This window comes from Notamacropus eugenii, chromosome 3 (assembly GCF_028372415.1).
Source record: "Notamacropus eugenii isolate mMacEug1 chromosome 3, mMacEug1.pri_v2, whole genome shotgun sequence".
Lineage (NCBI taxonomy): Eukaryota > Metazoa > Chordata > Mammalia > Diprotodontia > Macropodidae > Notamacropus > Notamacropus eugenii.
In genome coordinates this window covers 150,633,425-150,652,648 of record NC_092874.1, presented here as the reverse complement: position 1 = coordinate 150,652,648, position 19,224 = coordinate 150,633,425, and the positions used below count along the sequence as shown (strand labels likewise).

Genomic DNA, 19,224 nt, shown 5'->3' with positions numbered 1-19,224 from the left:
CATCCCGTATTTCTCCTTCCCCTCACACTCTCAGCTGACAATCTTATCTCATATTTCAATTTAAAAATGGAAGCCACTCACAGAAAATGACCTCTTCATCCCTCCTTCTCATCACACATCACCCAATGCCTCATATTACTATCTTCCCTTTTCCCCATCACGAACCTTTTCCTGGCCAAGGTACTCTACAGCAAAGAAGAATGAGTGCCCTCTCTATCATCAGCAGTCTCTCATTTATCCTCAGTATCTCCCTGTGTACTGGACTGATTTCCTATTACCTTCAAATGAGCCCACTGGTCTCTTCAAACAATTGCTCACTTGATCAATCCTCCCTCCCATCGATCTATAATCAAAGCCTTTACTTTCTCCTTTCTCACTCTCTTAACTCTCTAATGTCGAGCTAAAGAATTTATCATTCAACTGAAACAGCTCTCTCCAAAGTTATTAATGATTTCTTAAATGCAAAATCTAACAGACCTTTCTCAATTGTCATTTTTCTTCATTTCTCTACAATCTTGTCAACCACTTTCTTCTTGATATAGCTCTCTTCTCTAGGTTTTCATGACACAATTCTCTCCTAGTTCTCCTTCTACCTATCCGACTGCTCCTTCTGAGTTTCGTTTCCTGGATCTTCATCCAGATCATATCTGTTAACTGAGTTCTGCCCTGGACCTTCTCTTCTCCCTCTATGCTATATTTCACTTATTGATCTCATGGATTCAATTATCATCTCTATGTGAATGATAATGCTCAATGCTACAATTAGATCTACCATTATAAAAAGTAAATTATGAGCAGATAACAAAACTTCAAAATTGGATTCAAAAAAGAGGAAATATTCTTATCATTACAAAAAGCAGCAAAAAATTAGAAATAAACATTAAAGGGAATCTCTAATTGAATTACTGATCAATTAACAGTATTGGGGAAATGGGATATACGAGGTGCAAGAGATGGGTTTGAATTCATATGTACTTCATGTGATATGCTACAATAAACAATGACTACATCAATAAACTAGGTAGCAAAAAAATTTAATCTAGAAGATAATGGAATAGTATATCTCAATTATGCTTTTTTAAACAATCACATGAAAAAATTATTGAGGATAAAGTTGATGGGCTTGGTTATACAAAGCAAGGCTTCTGACAAAACAAGCATTATCTTTAAAATTAAAAGAAAACTATTCAGAAAACACTTGCAAAAATATATTAGACAAAAGCCTGACATTCAGAATCTCTAAGAAATTGATACATACCAATAACAGTAGTAAATATAGCGCAACAGTCAAAAATTGTTTTTTTTAATTTGAAAATTAATTTTTTAATTTTTTAATTTGAAAATATAAATGATTACTCGCTACAATATGTGAAGAGGTTCAAATTCCCTAATAGAATACTACAAATCGAGCCAACTATAACATAATCTGTTACATGCAACAAATTTACAAAATTATTTTTAAAATAGAGATGACAATAAATTTTAGTGTTGCTAAGAGCACAGAGAAATAAGCAGATCCTAACACTTTATTAATGTGATTTCATGAAAACTTTTTTGGAATCACAAAGTCAATTACATTTTTACCTTAAAAGAAGTATGGAGAAGGGGGAAAAATTAACCTTTGACGCAAAAGTATTCCAAGTTGCTTTATTCATAGCAGAAAAGAGATACAGAGAGACAAAGCAAGACAGAGACAGAGAAAAATGGTCTCTGTATTCAAAGGATAGAGAATGGCTAAGCAAATTTTGGTTTGTGAATATAATAAAAATATGACTACAAAATAATTATGAAGAACAGAAAGGAAACACAGAAATATTTGTATGAAAAGGTGAAGATGAGATTTGTAAAATCAGAACAAAAACAAATTTATTATAATTATATTATTTAAAAGTAAATGTTATCAAAAGTAACAGAACTTCAGACTTAAAAGTTTGTTAAAATATTCATTATACTATCTCAAAAGATGTATATGTTTTATGTGTTTATACATTTCCACAAAAACATTTGTTTTACATGTTTTATTTGTTTTCTCTTTCAACAGATCACAATCTTCATGAGGACAGGGATTGTCTTTCGCCTCTTTCTAAATTCCCACTTAGCACAATGCCTGGCGCAGAACGGACACTTAATAGATGTTTACTGATTGAATGATGAATGCTGTATCATCTCTGGGTTTTCAAGTCATCACTCTCTCTTGGTTCATCTACCTGTCTGGCCACATGTCATTCACTATTGCTAGATGATCAATTGACAAGCATTTATTAAGGACTGTGCTAGGTTGTGGGGATATGGTACATAGTACCTTTGTATCAATGTATTTGGGACTCAATCCTAAGCCTTCTTTTCTTCTCAGGGATTTCATCACCTCTTACATATTCAATTAGCATCTGCAAACAGATGATTCCCATATCTACATGATTTTTCTAAACAGCCATCATCTCCCCATGAGCCCCACTTCTACATCACCACCTAGTCCCCAACCATCTCAAATTCAACATTTAAAGTCCTTCATAATTTTGCTTCAACAAATCTTTCTAGACTGATTCCACATTATCGTTCATCTCACACTTTATATTCCAACTCAAATGGCCCGTATTCTGTTCCATGTACATGAAATTCCATCTCCCATCTCCAAGTCTTTATTCAAGCTGCCCTCCATGCTGAGAATGATCTCGCTCACCTTAATCTCCTGGAATCCCTAGTTTTTGGCAAGTTCAGCTCAATTACTACCTCCTCTACAAAACTGTTCCTTTTCCCCTCAGTTATTAATACTCTTTGGCCGCCTTCCCACCACCAGATTACACTAAATTTGTATTTACTCTTGTACATATTGTTTTTGCTTTAGTAGAATGTAAACTAATTGATAGCTGGAACTGTTTCATTTTTTTTTTTAATTGTGAGTGCCTGAGATGAGTGTCTGGCATAAATTGTCTGCCACTTAAAAAAAAGTGCTTGCTAAAATGAGATCAAAGTAACCTGTTGACCAAATGTACTCAGAAATGGTAGAAAGAAGAATTTGAAGATTAATTCACCAAACATTTATTTAGCAATTATTACATGGGAAATATTCTGTTAGGGGCTGGGGATACAAACATAAAAATTAAGAACAGACCCTATCCTCAACGAGTTTATATTTCACCAGATATATTAACCACTCTTCATCAAAGAGAAGGTATGCTAAGTAGACAATGACAACAAATCAGCAACTACTCTAATCCTAGTCTGTGGATCATTAAATGCTAGCTGACTCAGTAGACAGAGTATTGGCCCTAGAGTCAGGAAGACAGACACAAGTTCAAATCCAGGCTCAGGCAGATTCTAGTTATGTGATGCTGTAAGGTCCCTGCAAGACTATGTAAGTCACTTAACCTGTCTTCATTTCCTCATCTGTCAAATGAAGATAATAATAGTGTCTACCTCCCAGGGTAGTTGTGAAGATAATATTTGCAAAGCACTTTGCAAAGCTTAAAGCATTAAATAAATATTGACTATTAAATATAATTTTCTAATCAAGTATCTTTCTCATTAAATAAATGTAGTAATCATATCTGCTAAATCAAAAAGAATAATGGCACACTCTGCCAATGTGTACACATGTGCAATTCACCAAAAATATATTAGGTGTAAAGCTCAGTATGTAATATTTCAAAAGTACAAAATATAACTATTTCAATCTTTTTTTATTATTTAAACATAAGAGATATAAAATCATCTTGGAGAATTTTTATAATCTTGAACATAAGAGCTAAATTCAAATAACATCAAAATTATTCTAAAGCAATAAAAACCCTGCAGGAAATATTGTGTGTAGATATGATGAAATTACAATGTGGAGAGAGAATCAAGAATATATGGCAACTGATAAACCATGAGAGGTATGGGAAGGGAGTCAAGATGACAAGACTGAAAATTTGGGGGTAACATCATAATTCATACAGGCCCCCCCAACCTAGGCAACTCTTTTACATATCCTCCTCATTAATAATCTACAATGGGAAACCAATATACTAGGAGTCTATCTCTAAAATTCTTGATATAGTCGGATACTACTGCAGTACACACGTTTTCAATCAATCAATAAGCTTATGTATTATATGCTTACTATGTGTCCAGTACTGGGCAGTGGGGATACAAAGACAAAACAATCCCTGCCCTCAAGGAATTTGCAGTCAATTGGGGGAAAATAAAAGGTACACACGTCAGTAAATATAAAATACCAATAAAGTAAAAAACAAGGTTATTGGGTTGGAAAGAGGTAGGAGGAACTAACTGCTGGGGAAGGGGAGATGGGAGTGCTTCAGGAAAGGCATCATTTAGGAAGTGGCATTCAAGCTAGGCTTTAATGATGCTTACTAGAGATACTAAGAAGCAAAGGTAAGGAGGGAGTATATTCCCAAAATGAAGGATAAGCAAAAGAATAGAGAAAAGAGATGGAATGTTGTGTTTGAGAAGTAACATGCAGACCAGTTTGGTTAGATCACAGCGCATAATGGGGGTGTGGGGGAATAACGTGAAATATACTTGGAAAAATAAGTGGAAGCCAGATTGTTAAGGGCTTTAAATGACAAATGTAATCTGTTCTTTGATTTTAGAAGCAAAAGTGAGCTGGTTGGAGATTTCTGAGCAGAAGAATGATGTGATCAGGCCTGTGCTTTAGGAGTATCATTTTGGTAGCTCTGTGAAGTACGGATAAGAGAATGTAGAGACTTGAGTAAAGGAAATTAATTAGGAATCTTTTACAGTCCAAGCAGATAGGTAAATCTTCATATGGAAGGGTTAACCTAATTGTGGAAAAGTACTATCTTTTCATCAGAGGATGGAATAAAGCAGGAGGAAATTAAGGCAGAGGAGGAATTATATCACAGATTTAGGGTAGACGAGGAAACTCATTGGCCTACTTGAGCTTGTGTGAATCTGTACAATACACTTAGTCCTTATGGGTGCAAACCTAAAGAGACTTTCTGCAACACATAAATAAAAGATACTAAACTCATTGAAAAAGGAATGAGAATGGTCCCATGGTCTAATATAAATCACTACTATGAAGAAGTGGTATTATTCGCAAGAAATAAATTTCAAAGGATGAGAAATTTCTGAGTTATGATGATAGAGAGGGATCAGGAAGTAGAAATGGGGAACAAAGAGTATGCCTACTCCTTCACCTGGACCAGTGTAGGGCTACATGAAAGAAACTGTATCCTTTAGCTGAGGGGATAGTCACAGATTTTAGGCTCTTAGGGAACCAGGTCTTTGTGAATACCAGAAGATGATAGGAAAATAAAAGGAAGAGCTCCATGATGAATAAAAGTGCAATAATAATAGAATTTTTTAAATAGTAGCAGGAGACAGGGATTTTTTCACCTAGGCATCTAGGGATTCTGATCACTAGAATTCAGAAAGCATCAGACAGAAGCTGGCTATCCAAAGAGTATTGGTAGAGTAACTTTTGACTAGGTTCCTATTCTCAAGAATCCTGTGAATGTCTATTAGTTATCTCTTGCTTGTGCTACATGACCTGCCTACTTTCTTTTCTTGCAACATCTTTTTTTTTCCAAATTTTTATATTCAGTTCCAAATTTTCTCCCTCTCCCACCCATTGAAAAGGCATGATATATGATAACCTATTAGATATATATATCTTTGTGATGACATTACTGCTTCTGCTGAGCAGTTCTTTGTTGGTCATATGTTGCAGACTTATTCATACCAATTAGGCAAGGCATCTCCATTATCTTTTGGATGACACCAACCATAATTATTTAAAGATGTTGGTATTTCATGACTCTCAGTCACCCATATTCACCAGAATAATATTTGATGTTAAAGAAGAAAGGCTCTTCTTTTAAGGAGAAGTTTGGAATGTTTTTTAAAGCCCTGAAAATTTCTCAGAGGCAATGTAGCTCAATTTCTTCCTTTTATTCAAATTCTAGGCTAACTTCATCATTTGCCCAAATTGCCTCACACACACATGTCTGGATGTATATGTATATATGCATCTCAACACCCCTCCTCATACAGTACATGTTATAAATTATACACACACACATTCTGAAGGTTAGAGTCTGAAGTATGCTGTTGGTTTTTGAAAAAGTTTTATCTGTGATATTAAAACCACTTGAGTCCTATTGTAGTACCTTATTATGACATTCTGGGCTTTCAGAATATTTGCCACATTAGCATGTATTCTGGCAGGTTCTACCAAGCTCAGAAAGTCTTTAAATACGACAAAACAGACCATTTATCTCTTGTTTGAAAACCAGTCTAGTTTAGTTTGAAAAATAAGAACTTCACCAAAATACTAGCTATCAGGTGATTAATTTTTTTCCAATCACAATAATTCAGAAAAGCAGAACAACGATGATATCCTTTGTATTGGTGGCAAGTTTGTTTACTATGATGATGAAGTCATAGATCTCTGCAGTAATGAAGTAACTGTGAAATTCATTACCATTTAACTAAATCAAACTCTTAGAATTTTATATCAGTTAACTACTTAAACTTCTGCACAGTACACTGCTGATATATGTGTTGATTTTAAGATACTGTCATTCTTTAACTTTTAATAAATTCAGTGAACAAGAATGCTATACATTCCTAACCCGAATGTCAGTTCTATCAGTTCATTTTCAAGGGTGATCACAAATCAGAGGCAAACATATGTATGGAAAATGCTTCTCAGGAACTAACATTTTTATTTTGTTGTTCCCCATAAAAATCCTTATGGTTCTTAGTATATTTAAAATCTGCTGAAGTCACAGATGGAAAGGGATTTGGGGAAGCTTAATGATAAATTTTTATGCAAAACCATGCCATACAATTCTACTCTTAAGGGAAAAAAATCTAGACCATGAGTCTTTCCTTCTATAGAAATCAAGACACACTGAAAAAATCCATAGTGGAATTAATGAAGTTAGACTTTAAGACTTATCAAACCAGCTAGACTCTGAAGCCATCCAGCCTTATATTCTCTAACAGAAGTATTAAGGACATGATCTTCCTTGACAATATGACACTAACATGTTGCTCTACCACTGAGAAGTGATACATGTACAGTCATTTACCAGTTAGTGAAATGTTCTCCTCTATTATGACAATATTTCATTGTTTGATCATTTCATTAACTGATCAATTACTATAGTGTTCTAAATGTAGGTAAAAGTCTTAAAATGAGATATCCTTGAAAATAAACAGTGATAATAGGCCTCTCTCAGATTGTATACAAGGCAGAGTTGGTAAAATATGTGTCCTATGCTGACAAATATTGTCTTGGGCTTTTTACTGAATATTGTATTTAGGCTTTTATGAAAGATATGTAATAGTACAGAAAAATGCTGGCTGAAGTTAGGCACATGCTCCAAATAGACATACTTGAGAGATCATATACGCTTACATATATAAGTACATATATTATCACATCCTGAGAGGCAGATGTTTACTACAGATAGGAAAACACAATTTGAACCAAAAATTGATAAGTTAACAGCAACAGAAAAATGATTCTGGTGAATGAGCATCAACTGTCCTTCAGAATTTGAGTTGTTAATTTAGTCGTCAATTCATTTAGGTATATAATTCTTTTAGGTCTATGTTAATATTGACTCCTGTATATCCAAATCTAATACGCACTATATAAACCCATGAGTATGGATCAAATAAAAAATTATTTTTAGATAGCATATATTAACAAAAATTTGAATTAAAAACTTTTCTGAAAGATTTCTTTCCTATCTTTCTCACTGTTTTCATATCATTTATCACCCCAAAATAGATTATCTGATAGTCTATACTTTTATTTAGTAGATACTATATGTACTATTATATACTATGCTGTATTAACTGTACTAAATCATGAGTTGACCATATTTGCATTTTTCTTAATTTAGTTTTATATCATGCAGTTTGTAGTTAAAAATTCAATTCAATCTCTCTCTTTTCAAAAGTTCATACCACATATATGTCATGGTCCCTATCTACATATAGCTTAGACTTTGAGTTACTAATCATGTAAATTTCTAAATCTGAGAGTTCCCTTCCAAATTAGTATTTTAACAGGTCAGCTGATAAAAATAAATATCAAGTTTCACATGTAATTAAATCATTTCTTTGGTCACTTTTGTTTTCCTTCAAATGTACTCAGAACAATTTATATGAAACTTATCAGTCTTCTCAGCAGTATTTTACTAAAGAAAACACTGGGATGGTGAAAAAAATTATCCAATGAGTTAACATCACACTTATCATTTAACTTAAGACGGAGTTTAATGTGAATAAAGAAATCTATGTTAACAGACATGTAATGGTTTCAATACATGGAAACAGAAATAACACCATCTTATTAAGAACTCAACTAATATTTAATAAGAGATCACAAACAGTAGTAAAGTCCTACTTAAAGTGACTCTGGGATCCAAAGGCTATACTAGCAGAGTTTTTGCATACTGGTTCTGTTACAGACTGTGTGTCTATCATCTTAGAATGAACCTCATTAAATTCAAAGAAGCTTAGAACCAAAGGATGGGTCATTAAATTTTAATTTGGTGAAAGCAACTTCTCAAATTGTCTATAAAGCTGTAATACAATTCCAATATACATGTAAGGAAAGAAAACATGAAAACATAGCTCCTTACTGTATTAAAGTAAGAGATTACAATATATTCGATTGTATGTGTATATGCATGTATGATTATTTGTATAATGTGCATGTATATATGTGTATATAAAAACAAGAATTAAAAAACAATTAACTTCAAACCAGCTGTAATTAAAATATACATAACTGGATAGGGGAACATATTACCTGTCGAATTATACTTTTTACACAACGAATGGGAAGACCTTGATAGTTTGATTTGATTATCCACTTTAGGAGATGATGGCCAAGTACTTCAAAGACCATACAAACATCTAGCATATAGTAAAGGAAAATGTACATCATGATGGTAGATACACAAATAGAAACAAGGAAAAAATAAAAGGTTATAAAAACTGGAAGCAAAATCAGTACTTTGAAAAACATTGAATACCCTAGGAATACAGAGTATTCCAATATCTTACCCCTTTTTTCCCTTTTCTGTCAATGTTGTTAATGGGAGGAAGGGGAAAATGGTTTAACAGTACAGAAGCCTGAAAGAAAAGGGGTACTAAAATATTTTTAACTTGTAAGTTAAATGGGGCAGCTGATTGGCTGCTTATTAATCTGTTAATTTACTAGTTTGTTTTGTTGTTGTTATTTAAGTGGCATGCTCAATTATTTTTACTTCTTTTTCTCCACTGTTTCATCTAACGCCTACTTTAGTTACATCCCACAAACTTTGGTATGCTGTTTCATTGCAGGAATTTTAAAAAATAACTCTTTTTTCTAAGGTTTGTTCTTTGAATCATTCATTATTCAGGATAACATTAACTATTCCCCAGATTCTCCATATCTATTTTTCTCCAATAAAATCAGCTTTTGGTCTGTGTCTTGTGTTCATATTTCCTCTATAAATTAAAATTTTGATTGGATTACTGTAAAGGATGTTCTTAAAAATCTGCTTTCTTGCACTTATTTACAAATTCTATATGCTCTAGCACATGATCAACTTTTTTTAAAAAGGTGCAGTGCAATGGAGAAAAATAGGTATATTCCTTAATGTTCAGAATATAAAAACCAAAGTTTCACTGGATCTAATCTTGCTCATACTCTGTTCAAATTTAATTTCTTTTCTTTATGTTTCTATTACGGGTGTCTAAACATGAAAGATGCTACATGAAGATCACAATTCACATCTTCCTAGCTAGGTCATCTTCTCTTTTATTTATATTTTTCTTTAAGTACTTAGGTGCTATGCTATTCAATGCATTTTTATTCCATACTGATATTGATCTACAGTGCCTTTAAACCTAATGCAGCTTCTACGTTTATCTCTCCTGACTATACTTTTCTGAATTCAACTGAGGCACAATTAGCTCTTTACAACCCCTCCATTTTAAACTTTATTAATCTTTGTTTTTAATGTGTTCCTTAGATTCAGCAGACTGATGGGTTTTGCTTAATGAACTACTGCTCCATTCTGAAGTTTCCTTAACTATAAAATGAGGAGGATAATAGCATCCACTTCCCAGGGTTGCTATGAGGATCAAACCAGATTTTTGTATTGTGCTCAGCACAGTGTCTGATACATAGGAGGAGCTTAACAAATGCTTGTTTCCCAACCCTTCTCTTTTATGAGCAAGTTCAGTACATTAATATTCTAGATCATTATAATTATATATTTTTTTCCTTTCATCAGAGAATCACAGATGATCAGTTCCTTGACGGTAGACACTGTGTTATTTTTGTCTTTGTATCCCCAGCACCAAGCACAGTGGCTACTGTAGTTGACAATAAATACTTAATGATAGATTGATCACAGATTTGGAGTTGAATGGCGTCACAAATTTCTTCTAGTTCAACAACTCCTGCTTTTTTTTGTTTTGTTTTGTTTTTTGTTTGTTTGTTTTTTTAACAAATATTGAGGGGTAAGTAACTTCCCACAGTCACACAGTAAGAAGCACAGCTTTTATCAGGGGTGGGGAGGGGAATTCAGAATCTTTTTGCAATCAGTCATTTTTGGCTAAATTTTGCTTTCCTTCATGCAATCTTGCCTTCATCTTGTGCCAATCTCCCTCTCAAACGCCCTATTACCCCTCCAGCTCAGATACAGATCATCATCCCAATTCTAATCTAGTACTCTGCCTATTTTATTCTCCTTCTCCTATTAATGATACTATTTGACCTTCCTTTGCTTTGCCCAGATAAAAGTGTGTCCTCTCTGAACATCTCTTATCTCTGAATGGCCTTGACTACCCAAATACCTACTACTAATGTCAATATTGCAATGGGTTAAAAGAATGGGAGACTATGAATTACCTACTTTATCTGTCCTGTGATTGACATATTTTACTTTTAGTGACAGAACAATAAAACTGCTTCAGTTATATAGAAAGATTAGTAGAACAATCGCACTTTTTACAGACAGCCTAGTAAGGATACGTATGCCATTCATGCCCGAAATTTTGAAGTCATCAATTAACTGTACAACCATGTCTTTGTTTGGGTCACTTGGGTCACTTTCACGAACCTAAAGGGAAAAAAAAGTACGAAAATGCCCTTAAGAGAATAACTCTAAATTAATCCTAGTTTTCTGAGCAAAAGTTTATTTTAAAGTAATGATATTTTAATAAAAACTGATACGTCAAAATTATGAAAAACAAATTCCAGGTTAATATTAGTATTGCTAATAAAAATGTTTTAAAATGCAATAAAAAAAAATCAAGTTTTGAGGTCAATAATTTTCCCTGTCATTGAGATAAACTTTTGACAATACTTACACATTTGAGCAATTTTATTTCATCCAAGGCTGTCTCTGTATAATGCTGGGCACTTTTCACAACCTTCATTGCCACAAATCTTTTTCCCCTTGAAAAAAAAAAATACACACACACACACACACACACACACACACATACATATATATGTTCTATTTTCAGGATAAGAAGTTATAACATCAGTATTAAAATTATTTAAGAAGAAGAATTCAAAATTTCCTCCCAAAGAGATTTATTTAAAAAAAAAAAATTGGTATTTGAAAAAGGTTTTCTTAACATTTTCTCCCTTACTATAGATTTTTTAGTGAAAGCTGCCTGACTATTGCTGAAGAATATTGTGGAAAGAATTCCTGTTCAGGTATAGATTAGACTTCTGAGATCCCACCTTTCTACCCTGATAATCTGTGAATATATCATGACAATTTAACCTTCATCTACTGAACAATGTCTTGCAAACTTCAACTAACAAGCTTCCTATACCCCACAACAAAAATTTCATTTTTTTTTTTAAAAAGAGGACATGGAAATCCAAAGAGATTTTAATTCTTGAAAACTTTGCTAGTCAAATACCAAAAACAGTGAAGCGACAACATAAAGCAATTTATGTAAAAAAAACCCTTCAACAAACCCCACTTAGCAAGATTAATATATTTAAATTAGGAATCCAAACCACAAAGAAAAAATATAAATCTTACTGCATATCCCAGCACAGCCAGACTGTAGAGAAGTGTCCCCATCCTAGCTTTCTAATAACATGGTAGCGGCCATTGAAAAGGTCTCCGATTTTCACTGGATGGTAGCCACCTTTTTATGAAAAAATAAAAATTTCTATTAAGTGAAGAAACAAAAACAAAAATTTCTTACTTCTACTACCTTCAGCATCTGATATGCTGTAATAAAACGATGTGAAAATTAATAAACAATTTAGTAATTTTCAAGAAAATTTAAATTTGTTTTTGTTTGTCACAAAAGTCTTTTCTCGGCTAAACAAAGTTCTTTACCTACCTTCTGCTTTCTCATCATCCCTTTCTATTATATCTCATTGAGGCAAAGATGTACCCATTTATGAACACAGGGAAATAACTCATCATGATAATAGTCCAATTTTATATTGGAAATTAAGATTTACAAAGCATTTTCTCATAATAATATTCTAAAACTGCTTAAGGATTATTATTTTTTACAAACTGATTGATAAATTTTAAAAGCAGACACTTAAAAACAAATGTTTAAATTTCTCCCAGAGAGAATGATTATCAATTATTAACAGAAAAGAGGCTGCTAGACCTTTAACTGAGAGAATGGCATAAACATTGTCTTTTGGATCTGACAAAAGTATCTTATAACGATTTTCATTTCATTGCAACAGTTATGGTGCATACTGTACTTTTAGAAATGGTTTCATCCTGTATTACTACATATAATTTTCCCATGTTTATCTGAAGTCTTCACATTCTTAATTTCTTAAAGAAAAGTTCTTTTACATTTTATTTGGTAATTTATTTATACATTCCACAATTATTGGGAAAATACTTCATTTACAACTTTCTTTCCAAATAAATTGGCTTATGTAAGAGTCTTTGTTTGCTGTCAATAACTTCAAATGAACTATAGACCCAGGAATTATTATCCCAGTTTTATAACTATGGAACCTGTGCTTCCAAGGAAGAACTGAAATCAAATCTTAGTGAATCAATTAACAAGTATTAAGCAGCTCTTATATGTGGAGTACTACACTAGGCATACAAAGACAGAAATGAAATAGTCCCTATCCTCAAGCAGCTTACATTCTATTGAGGGAAACAATATGTACTCACAGAGGTAAAAAACATACAAAGTAAGGAAAAGTCTTGTGTCAGAGGTGGCACTTGAGCTGACCTTTGAGGAGGATTGGGATGTGAGAGGAAGGAGAGAAGAAGGGAGGGGAAAAAGGAAAGGGGAAAGGAAAAGGGAGAAGAGAGAAGGGGAAAGGAAGAGAAGGGATGAAATCAAAGTGGAATCAGGGCCAAAAGGCATGCTGACTGGAGATAAAATATGCAAGTGGGCCACTGAGATTGGTTCATCAAGTATATGGCAGGGAGTAATGTGTAATAGATTTGTAAGAAGCAAGCCAGAACTAGATTGTGAAGGGCTTTTAATGTCAACTAGAGGAGTCTGCATTTTAGTCTAGAAGCAATAGGGAGCCACTAGAGTTTCCTCAGTAGGGGAGTAAAATTCACTTGGTTATGCATCTGAAGGCAAAGGTGGAATATGAAGATCTATTGCACTGAGAGATAATATTTATATTCAGATAACCTAATAATATTTCTTCTTCAACAGAAATTTTTACTCTAACTTTTCTTAGTTTATTTATGGCAATACATTAATGTGACAGTAGATTATTCCCTGTAACGATTCACAGTATCCTAGACAGGGGTGGGGAATTTGTGAGCTTAAGTCCACATGTGACCTTCTAGGTCCTTGGGTGTGGCCTTTTGATTTGAGTCCAAGTTTACAGAATAAAACCTTTTATCAAGGGGATTTGTTTTGTGAAGTTTGGATTCAGTCAAAGGGCCACACTTAAAGAACTGAAGGACCACATGTGGCCTCAAGGCCACAGGTTCCCCATCCCTAGTCTATCACCTCTAAGGATTTCTAAATTCTGACACTTTGTCATGTGCCTTCCAGTTTCTGAACAGATATCTTCTTAGGAACAGTGAAAATAAAAGCCTATTGGTGTATTGAAAGTGTAAAAATTGGAAAAGCTGGTATCCAAGTGTAATATAAAGGATCGCAGATATTACCAAGTAGCTTAAATCTGTGTATAAAAGGATTGAAAAGTAAAAGAATTATGACTACAAAGCACCATCAGAACTCTTCAATGACTGCTAGGATACTATTTGGAGAAATGTTATACAAGAAGGAACATTTAAATCATGTTTCATCTCAGTCTGAATAAAGCAGTACTGGTTTTATTTATTTATTTATTTATCAGTTCTTCACTGATAAAAATTTAGAAAATATCTGTAGTAGTTAAGTCATAGGCTTAATATGAAAAAAGTACTTTAAAAACGATAAAGCATCATAAAAATGTGTGATATTATTATATTTATTATAAATTTCCCAGGAAATATAACAGTAACTCATTCATAAGCATTTATTAAGTAGCTACTAAGTACAAAGCAATGCATTTGGCATGCTGGCCATATAAAAACAAACAAAAAACAGTCCTTAACCCATAGAGACCTCATATTCTATTAGAGAGAACCAATATAAAAAACAGATTAGTATACACAAAATACAAAGTAATTTCTACAGAAAGAGGAAAGCACTAACAACTAGGTGATTAAGAATGGTTTTTCTGGATGGCATTTGAACTAAAGCCTTGAAGAAAGCTAGGGATTCCAAGAGGAAGTGAAGTGGGAAGATATGTGAGGCATAGGGAACAGCCTGTACAGAGGCACAGAAACAGGAGATGGAACAACCATATATGGAAGAGCAAAAAGGCCAGTTTGACTGGAATTTAGAGTATGTGGAGAATAACATGGTAGCAAATGCCTTCGTAATTCCTTTGTGAAGGGTGTGATGGCACTCATTTTCTTCCATGATTATAATCCCAAAATTCTACCTTAGATCATAGGTTAGAGTCAGAAGTCAGTGAGTTGATCCCACAGTTGAGGAAAATGAAGTTGAGAAATTACTTGACTTGACCAAGGTGAGACAGGTCAGAAGCAAAATCAAATGTCCTCTGACTAGACATCTAGAGCTATTTACAATGCACCATGATGTCTCATTTATTGTTGTTGTTTGGTTGGATAGTCATGTCCAACTCTTTGTTGACTCCATTTCGGTTTTCTTAGCAAAGATATTGAAGTAGTTTGCCACTCCCTTCTCCAGCTCCTTTTACAGATGAGGAAACTAAAGTACACAGGGTTAAGTGACTTGCCCAGGGTCACACAGGTAGTGTATGAGGTCACATTTGAACTCAGATCCTCCTGACTTCAGGGCCAACACTCTATCCACTGTGCCACTTAGCTGCATGTAATGGCAATTTAAATGGGAACAGCTTTCCCATCCATTAATAGGCCCATGTGACCTGTTTGGGTCACATTCTGGTGAGAGGAGTTTGCTGAACAGTTGCAGCAGGAAGGGTTGGAGCAGGAAGTGAGTCAGAGCAGTCAGAGCTGGGAAAGAGAGAGCAGGGAGCAACTAGTGTGAGCGCAAGAGTTTGTTTGTGATTCTGTTTAAGGGAGCCTGTTTATGATTTGTTTAAAGGAGTTGGTTTGTGGGAAGCCTAACAGAGGAAAGGTTTGGGGATGGTAGTGCCCCTTGCATTGTTATTGGGTATAGATTTCTTTGTTGTTATGATGGATTTGGTTTTCTGGTGTTGGGATTTGACTTCCTGGTGTTTGAATAAATGTTTTCATTCTGTCTTCCATGTGTAGAGTCTGTTATATTTTGAAATTCAGAACTGTGCTGGCAATATTTGTAGCCATCATAGGCACTGTGAATATCGCATTAGCACTACACTGCCCTATGAAGCCTCAAACAGACGTAAAATCTCACTAATATCACTGATGTGCTAAAGATTTAGTTAAAACTTACAAAATGACAAATAAAGAAAAAAGTCTATTCAAAAGTCAGGAAAAAGACTAGGTCTTTTTTTTAAAACTGTTAACATTCTACAGTATTCAAAGGAGCTGATATTGTGCTTTAAGTACATATGGATGAGGAAGGCAAATCTTTTTTGAGAACACAAAAAAATGAATGACTATTAATAGACTATTTTTGAATCATAGTCTGAACTATATGTTAGAAAACTAATGATGAACAACACCAAAAACATAAATGGCATTAAGCTGTAATTTATTAACTTAAGATAGATGACAGAAAGACAGTATTATTTGGTGGTTACAGTGTAGAATCTGGAGTCAGGAAGACCTGGATTCAGATCTAGTTTCTGGCACTTACCAATTGTATGATAAGAAGGAAGTAAATTTATCTCTCTGTGCCTCAATTTCATCTTTAAAATGGAAATAGTACTGCTTATGTCTGTAGTAAGATTCAAATTATACAACGTACACAAATATGTAACAAAATTTAAAATTATCCATAAATATCATTTATTATTATTAGGCTATCAAATCTGCATGATTGAGAAAACAGCAATTACTGTGTTGAGGAATATTCCAGTAACTATAATAAGAATACCAATTCTATTATGAAAATAAAAAGAGCTAGAGAAATAGGAAAAATGAAAATCTTATGGTAAAAAGATGAAGCAAATATCATTCCTGTTTTCCTGACTGCCAGTGGCATTTTATATTTAGGATGTTTTTAAAAAGCAAGCCTATAGAGGAGGAATGTATATACTAATCCTTTTATTACAAAAAGCAGTTATTTTATACACCTATGCAACCATCTACAAAACACTAAATATAAAGAATAATGGCAAGATAACTTACTTGTCTCATCTGTTTCTATCTGAACTCCATTTTTAAGAAGATAAGAATAAAATGTTAATAATTATAATGCCACCTTCCCATACAATGCTTAAAGAACATTACAGAACAACTAGCAATTAAAAGGTGGTATGGTATGTGATGCAAAGAGCCTTAGATTTGGAGTCACAAAAACTGGGTTCCAATCTACTAGCTGTGTAATAACGACCAAGTCACTTAACTTCTCTGTGTCTCAGTTTCACCATCTCTAAAATTAGGAGCCTAGATGAAATGATCCTAAAGATCTCTTAAAGTCTACCATGCTAAGTTACCAAAAATTTAGAAACACCAAATTACTCAATTACTTCAACAATTTAGTAACTACCCTAAGAAAATACTCTTCCCACTTGTAAGTGGGAAAAGGTAAAGTAATAGAATTCAATATAGTCAATGTATCATTTACATCCTGTTCCTGCTATGCTTTTCACATTTAAATATTCAATTTGATCAATGGGGATAATCATACACAAGGCATTACTTCCTTTCTTGGTGCTTCCCACCCCTCAGCTCTGCATCTCTTTGACTGGCTATGGTCTATCACCAACTGTTCACTCAGCAGAATGATCAGCAATGAGGATATTATTTATCCCATGACATGAACTATTAAATAAACCAACACACAAAAGTACAGACTTTCAGGGACGAGCAGAATGCTGTCATGATCTTTAAAAATTCTGCAAAAACTCAGTCCCACCACAACCTAATTAAAGCAATCAAGTTTATTGATCTGCCTGGTACCTATGCTTGATACCCCATGTACCCATGGTACCCAACCCACTTCTCTTCTGAACTCCACTGTCACTGTAAAGGACATTCACCGTCCTTCTAAACACCCAGCATCACAACACTGGGGACACTATCTTTCCCCCCAACATTTAATTTTATTTTTGGTTGATAAAGCATTTATTCTTTTACCAGACACCAATTCAAAAGAAAAACAAAATCTTTGCAACATGTATAGTCAAGTATAAGAAATTCCCACAATATCCATGTGCAAAAATGTATCACATTCTGCATCGTGAATCTATCACCTCTCTGTGAGAAGATGAGTGGCAAAGAAAATCACCAATCCTATGGAATCATGGTTAATTACTGCACTGACCAGCTGGTGGTCTTTATAATGTTTTTGTTACAATATAAACTGTTCTCCTTGTTCTGCCCACTTTACATCAGCTCCCTACAACTTTTCCCAATTTCTCCCAATAATTTTCATTATTTCTTATGGTATAGTTATATTCTATTACAAACATGTACCAAAATTTGTTCAGCCACTCCCCAACTGATGGACACCCTCCTTAGTTTTCAGTTCTTTGCCAACCACAAAAAAAGCTGCTAAAATTTTTTTTTAATACGTAAGATATTCTAACTAAAAAATAACTAAGAAAGAAAGTGAATAGAATTTTAGATAAGATAGGTATGATAGCTACCAAGAGAGAACTGAATGGGAATAGAAAGCAATACCTTTTTTTTTAGTGATACATGGTACCATTACAAAGACTGATCATATATTAGGGAATAAAAATTTTATAGCTACAAGCAAAAATACTAAATGTTTTCTTTTCAGACCACAATGCAATAAAAATTATATTTAATAATGGACCATAGAAATACAGAAAAAAACTAACTGGAGACTAAACAACTTAATCTTAAAGAATGAGTGGGTTAAAGAACAAATCAAAGAAACAATCAATAATTTCATTAAAGAGAATGACAATAAGACAACATATCAAAACTTATGGGATACAGCAAAGGCTATAATCAGAGTGAAATGTATATCTCTAAGTGATTAAAGCATCAATATAAATACAGAGGAGACAACTGAATTACATATGCAATTTAAAAACTAGAAAAAGAACAAATTAATAATCACCAAATTAAACACTAAATTGGAAACTCTAAAAATTAACAGTGAAATTCATAAAACTGAATGTAAGAAAACCATTGAACTAATAAAACTAGAAGTTGGTATTATGAAAAAAAACCAATAAAATAAATCACTGATTAACAGGATTAAAAAGAGAGAAGAAAACCAAATCATTAGTATTAAAAATGAAAAGGATGAATATGCCACTAAAGGAGATGAAATCAAAGAAATTAAAAGGAGTTATTTTGCTCAATTATATATCCATAAATTTAACAATGTAAGTGAAGTGGAAGAATAGTTAGAAAAATATAAACTGCCTAGATTAGCAGTAAAGAATACCTAAATAGACGTATTTTAGAAAAAGAAACTGAACAGAAATTGAAATTTCTAACAAAAAGGCACCAGGACGAGATGGATTTACAAGTGAATTCTATCAAATATTTAAAGACCAATTAATTCCAACATTAAATAAATTATTTTGACTAATAGGCAAAGAAGAGGTCCTCTCAAACTCCTTTTAGGAAACAAATA

The 19,224-nt window shown here is 33.4% G+C and overlaps 1 protein-coding gene across 5 annotated transcripts in view; it reads right to left on the bottom strand.

Moving 5' to 3' along the window:
- The window catches only part of SRPK2 (SRSF protein kinase 2), a 278,675-nt gene that overhangs the window by 64,320 nt on the left and 195,131 nt on the right, over nt 1-19,224 (bottom strand). For all 5 annotated transcript variants that reach the window (XM_072653122.1, XM_072653124.1, XM_072653123.1 and 2 more), the window contains exons 4-7: nt 12,045-12,153; nt 11,353-11,440; nt 11,015-11,102; nt 8,798-8,904 (exon numbers count right to left, since the gene is read on the bottom strand). In XM_072653122.1, coding sequence (XP_072509223.1) covers nt 8,798-8,904; nt 11,015-11,102; nt 11,353-11,440; nt 12,045-12,153 — 392 coding nt within the window. The remainder of the gene's footprint in view (nt 1-8,797; nt 8,905-11,014; nt 11,103-11,352; nt 11,441-12,044; nt 12,154-19,224) is intronic.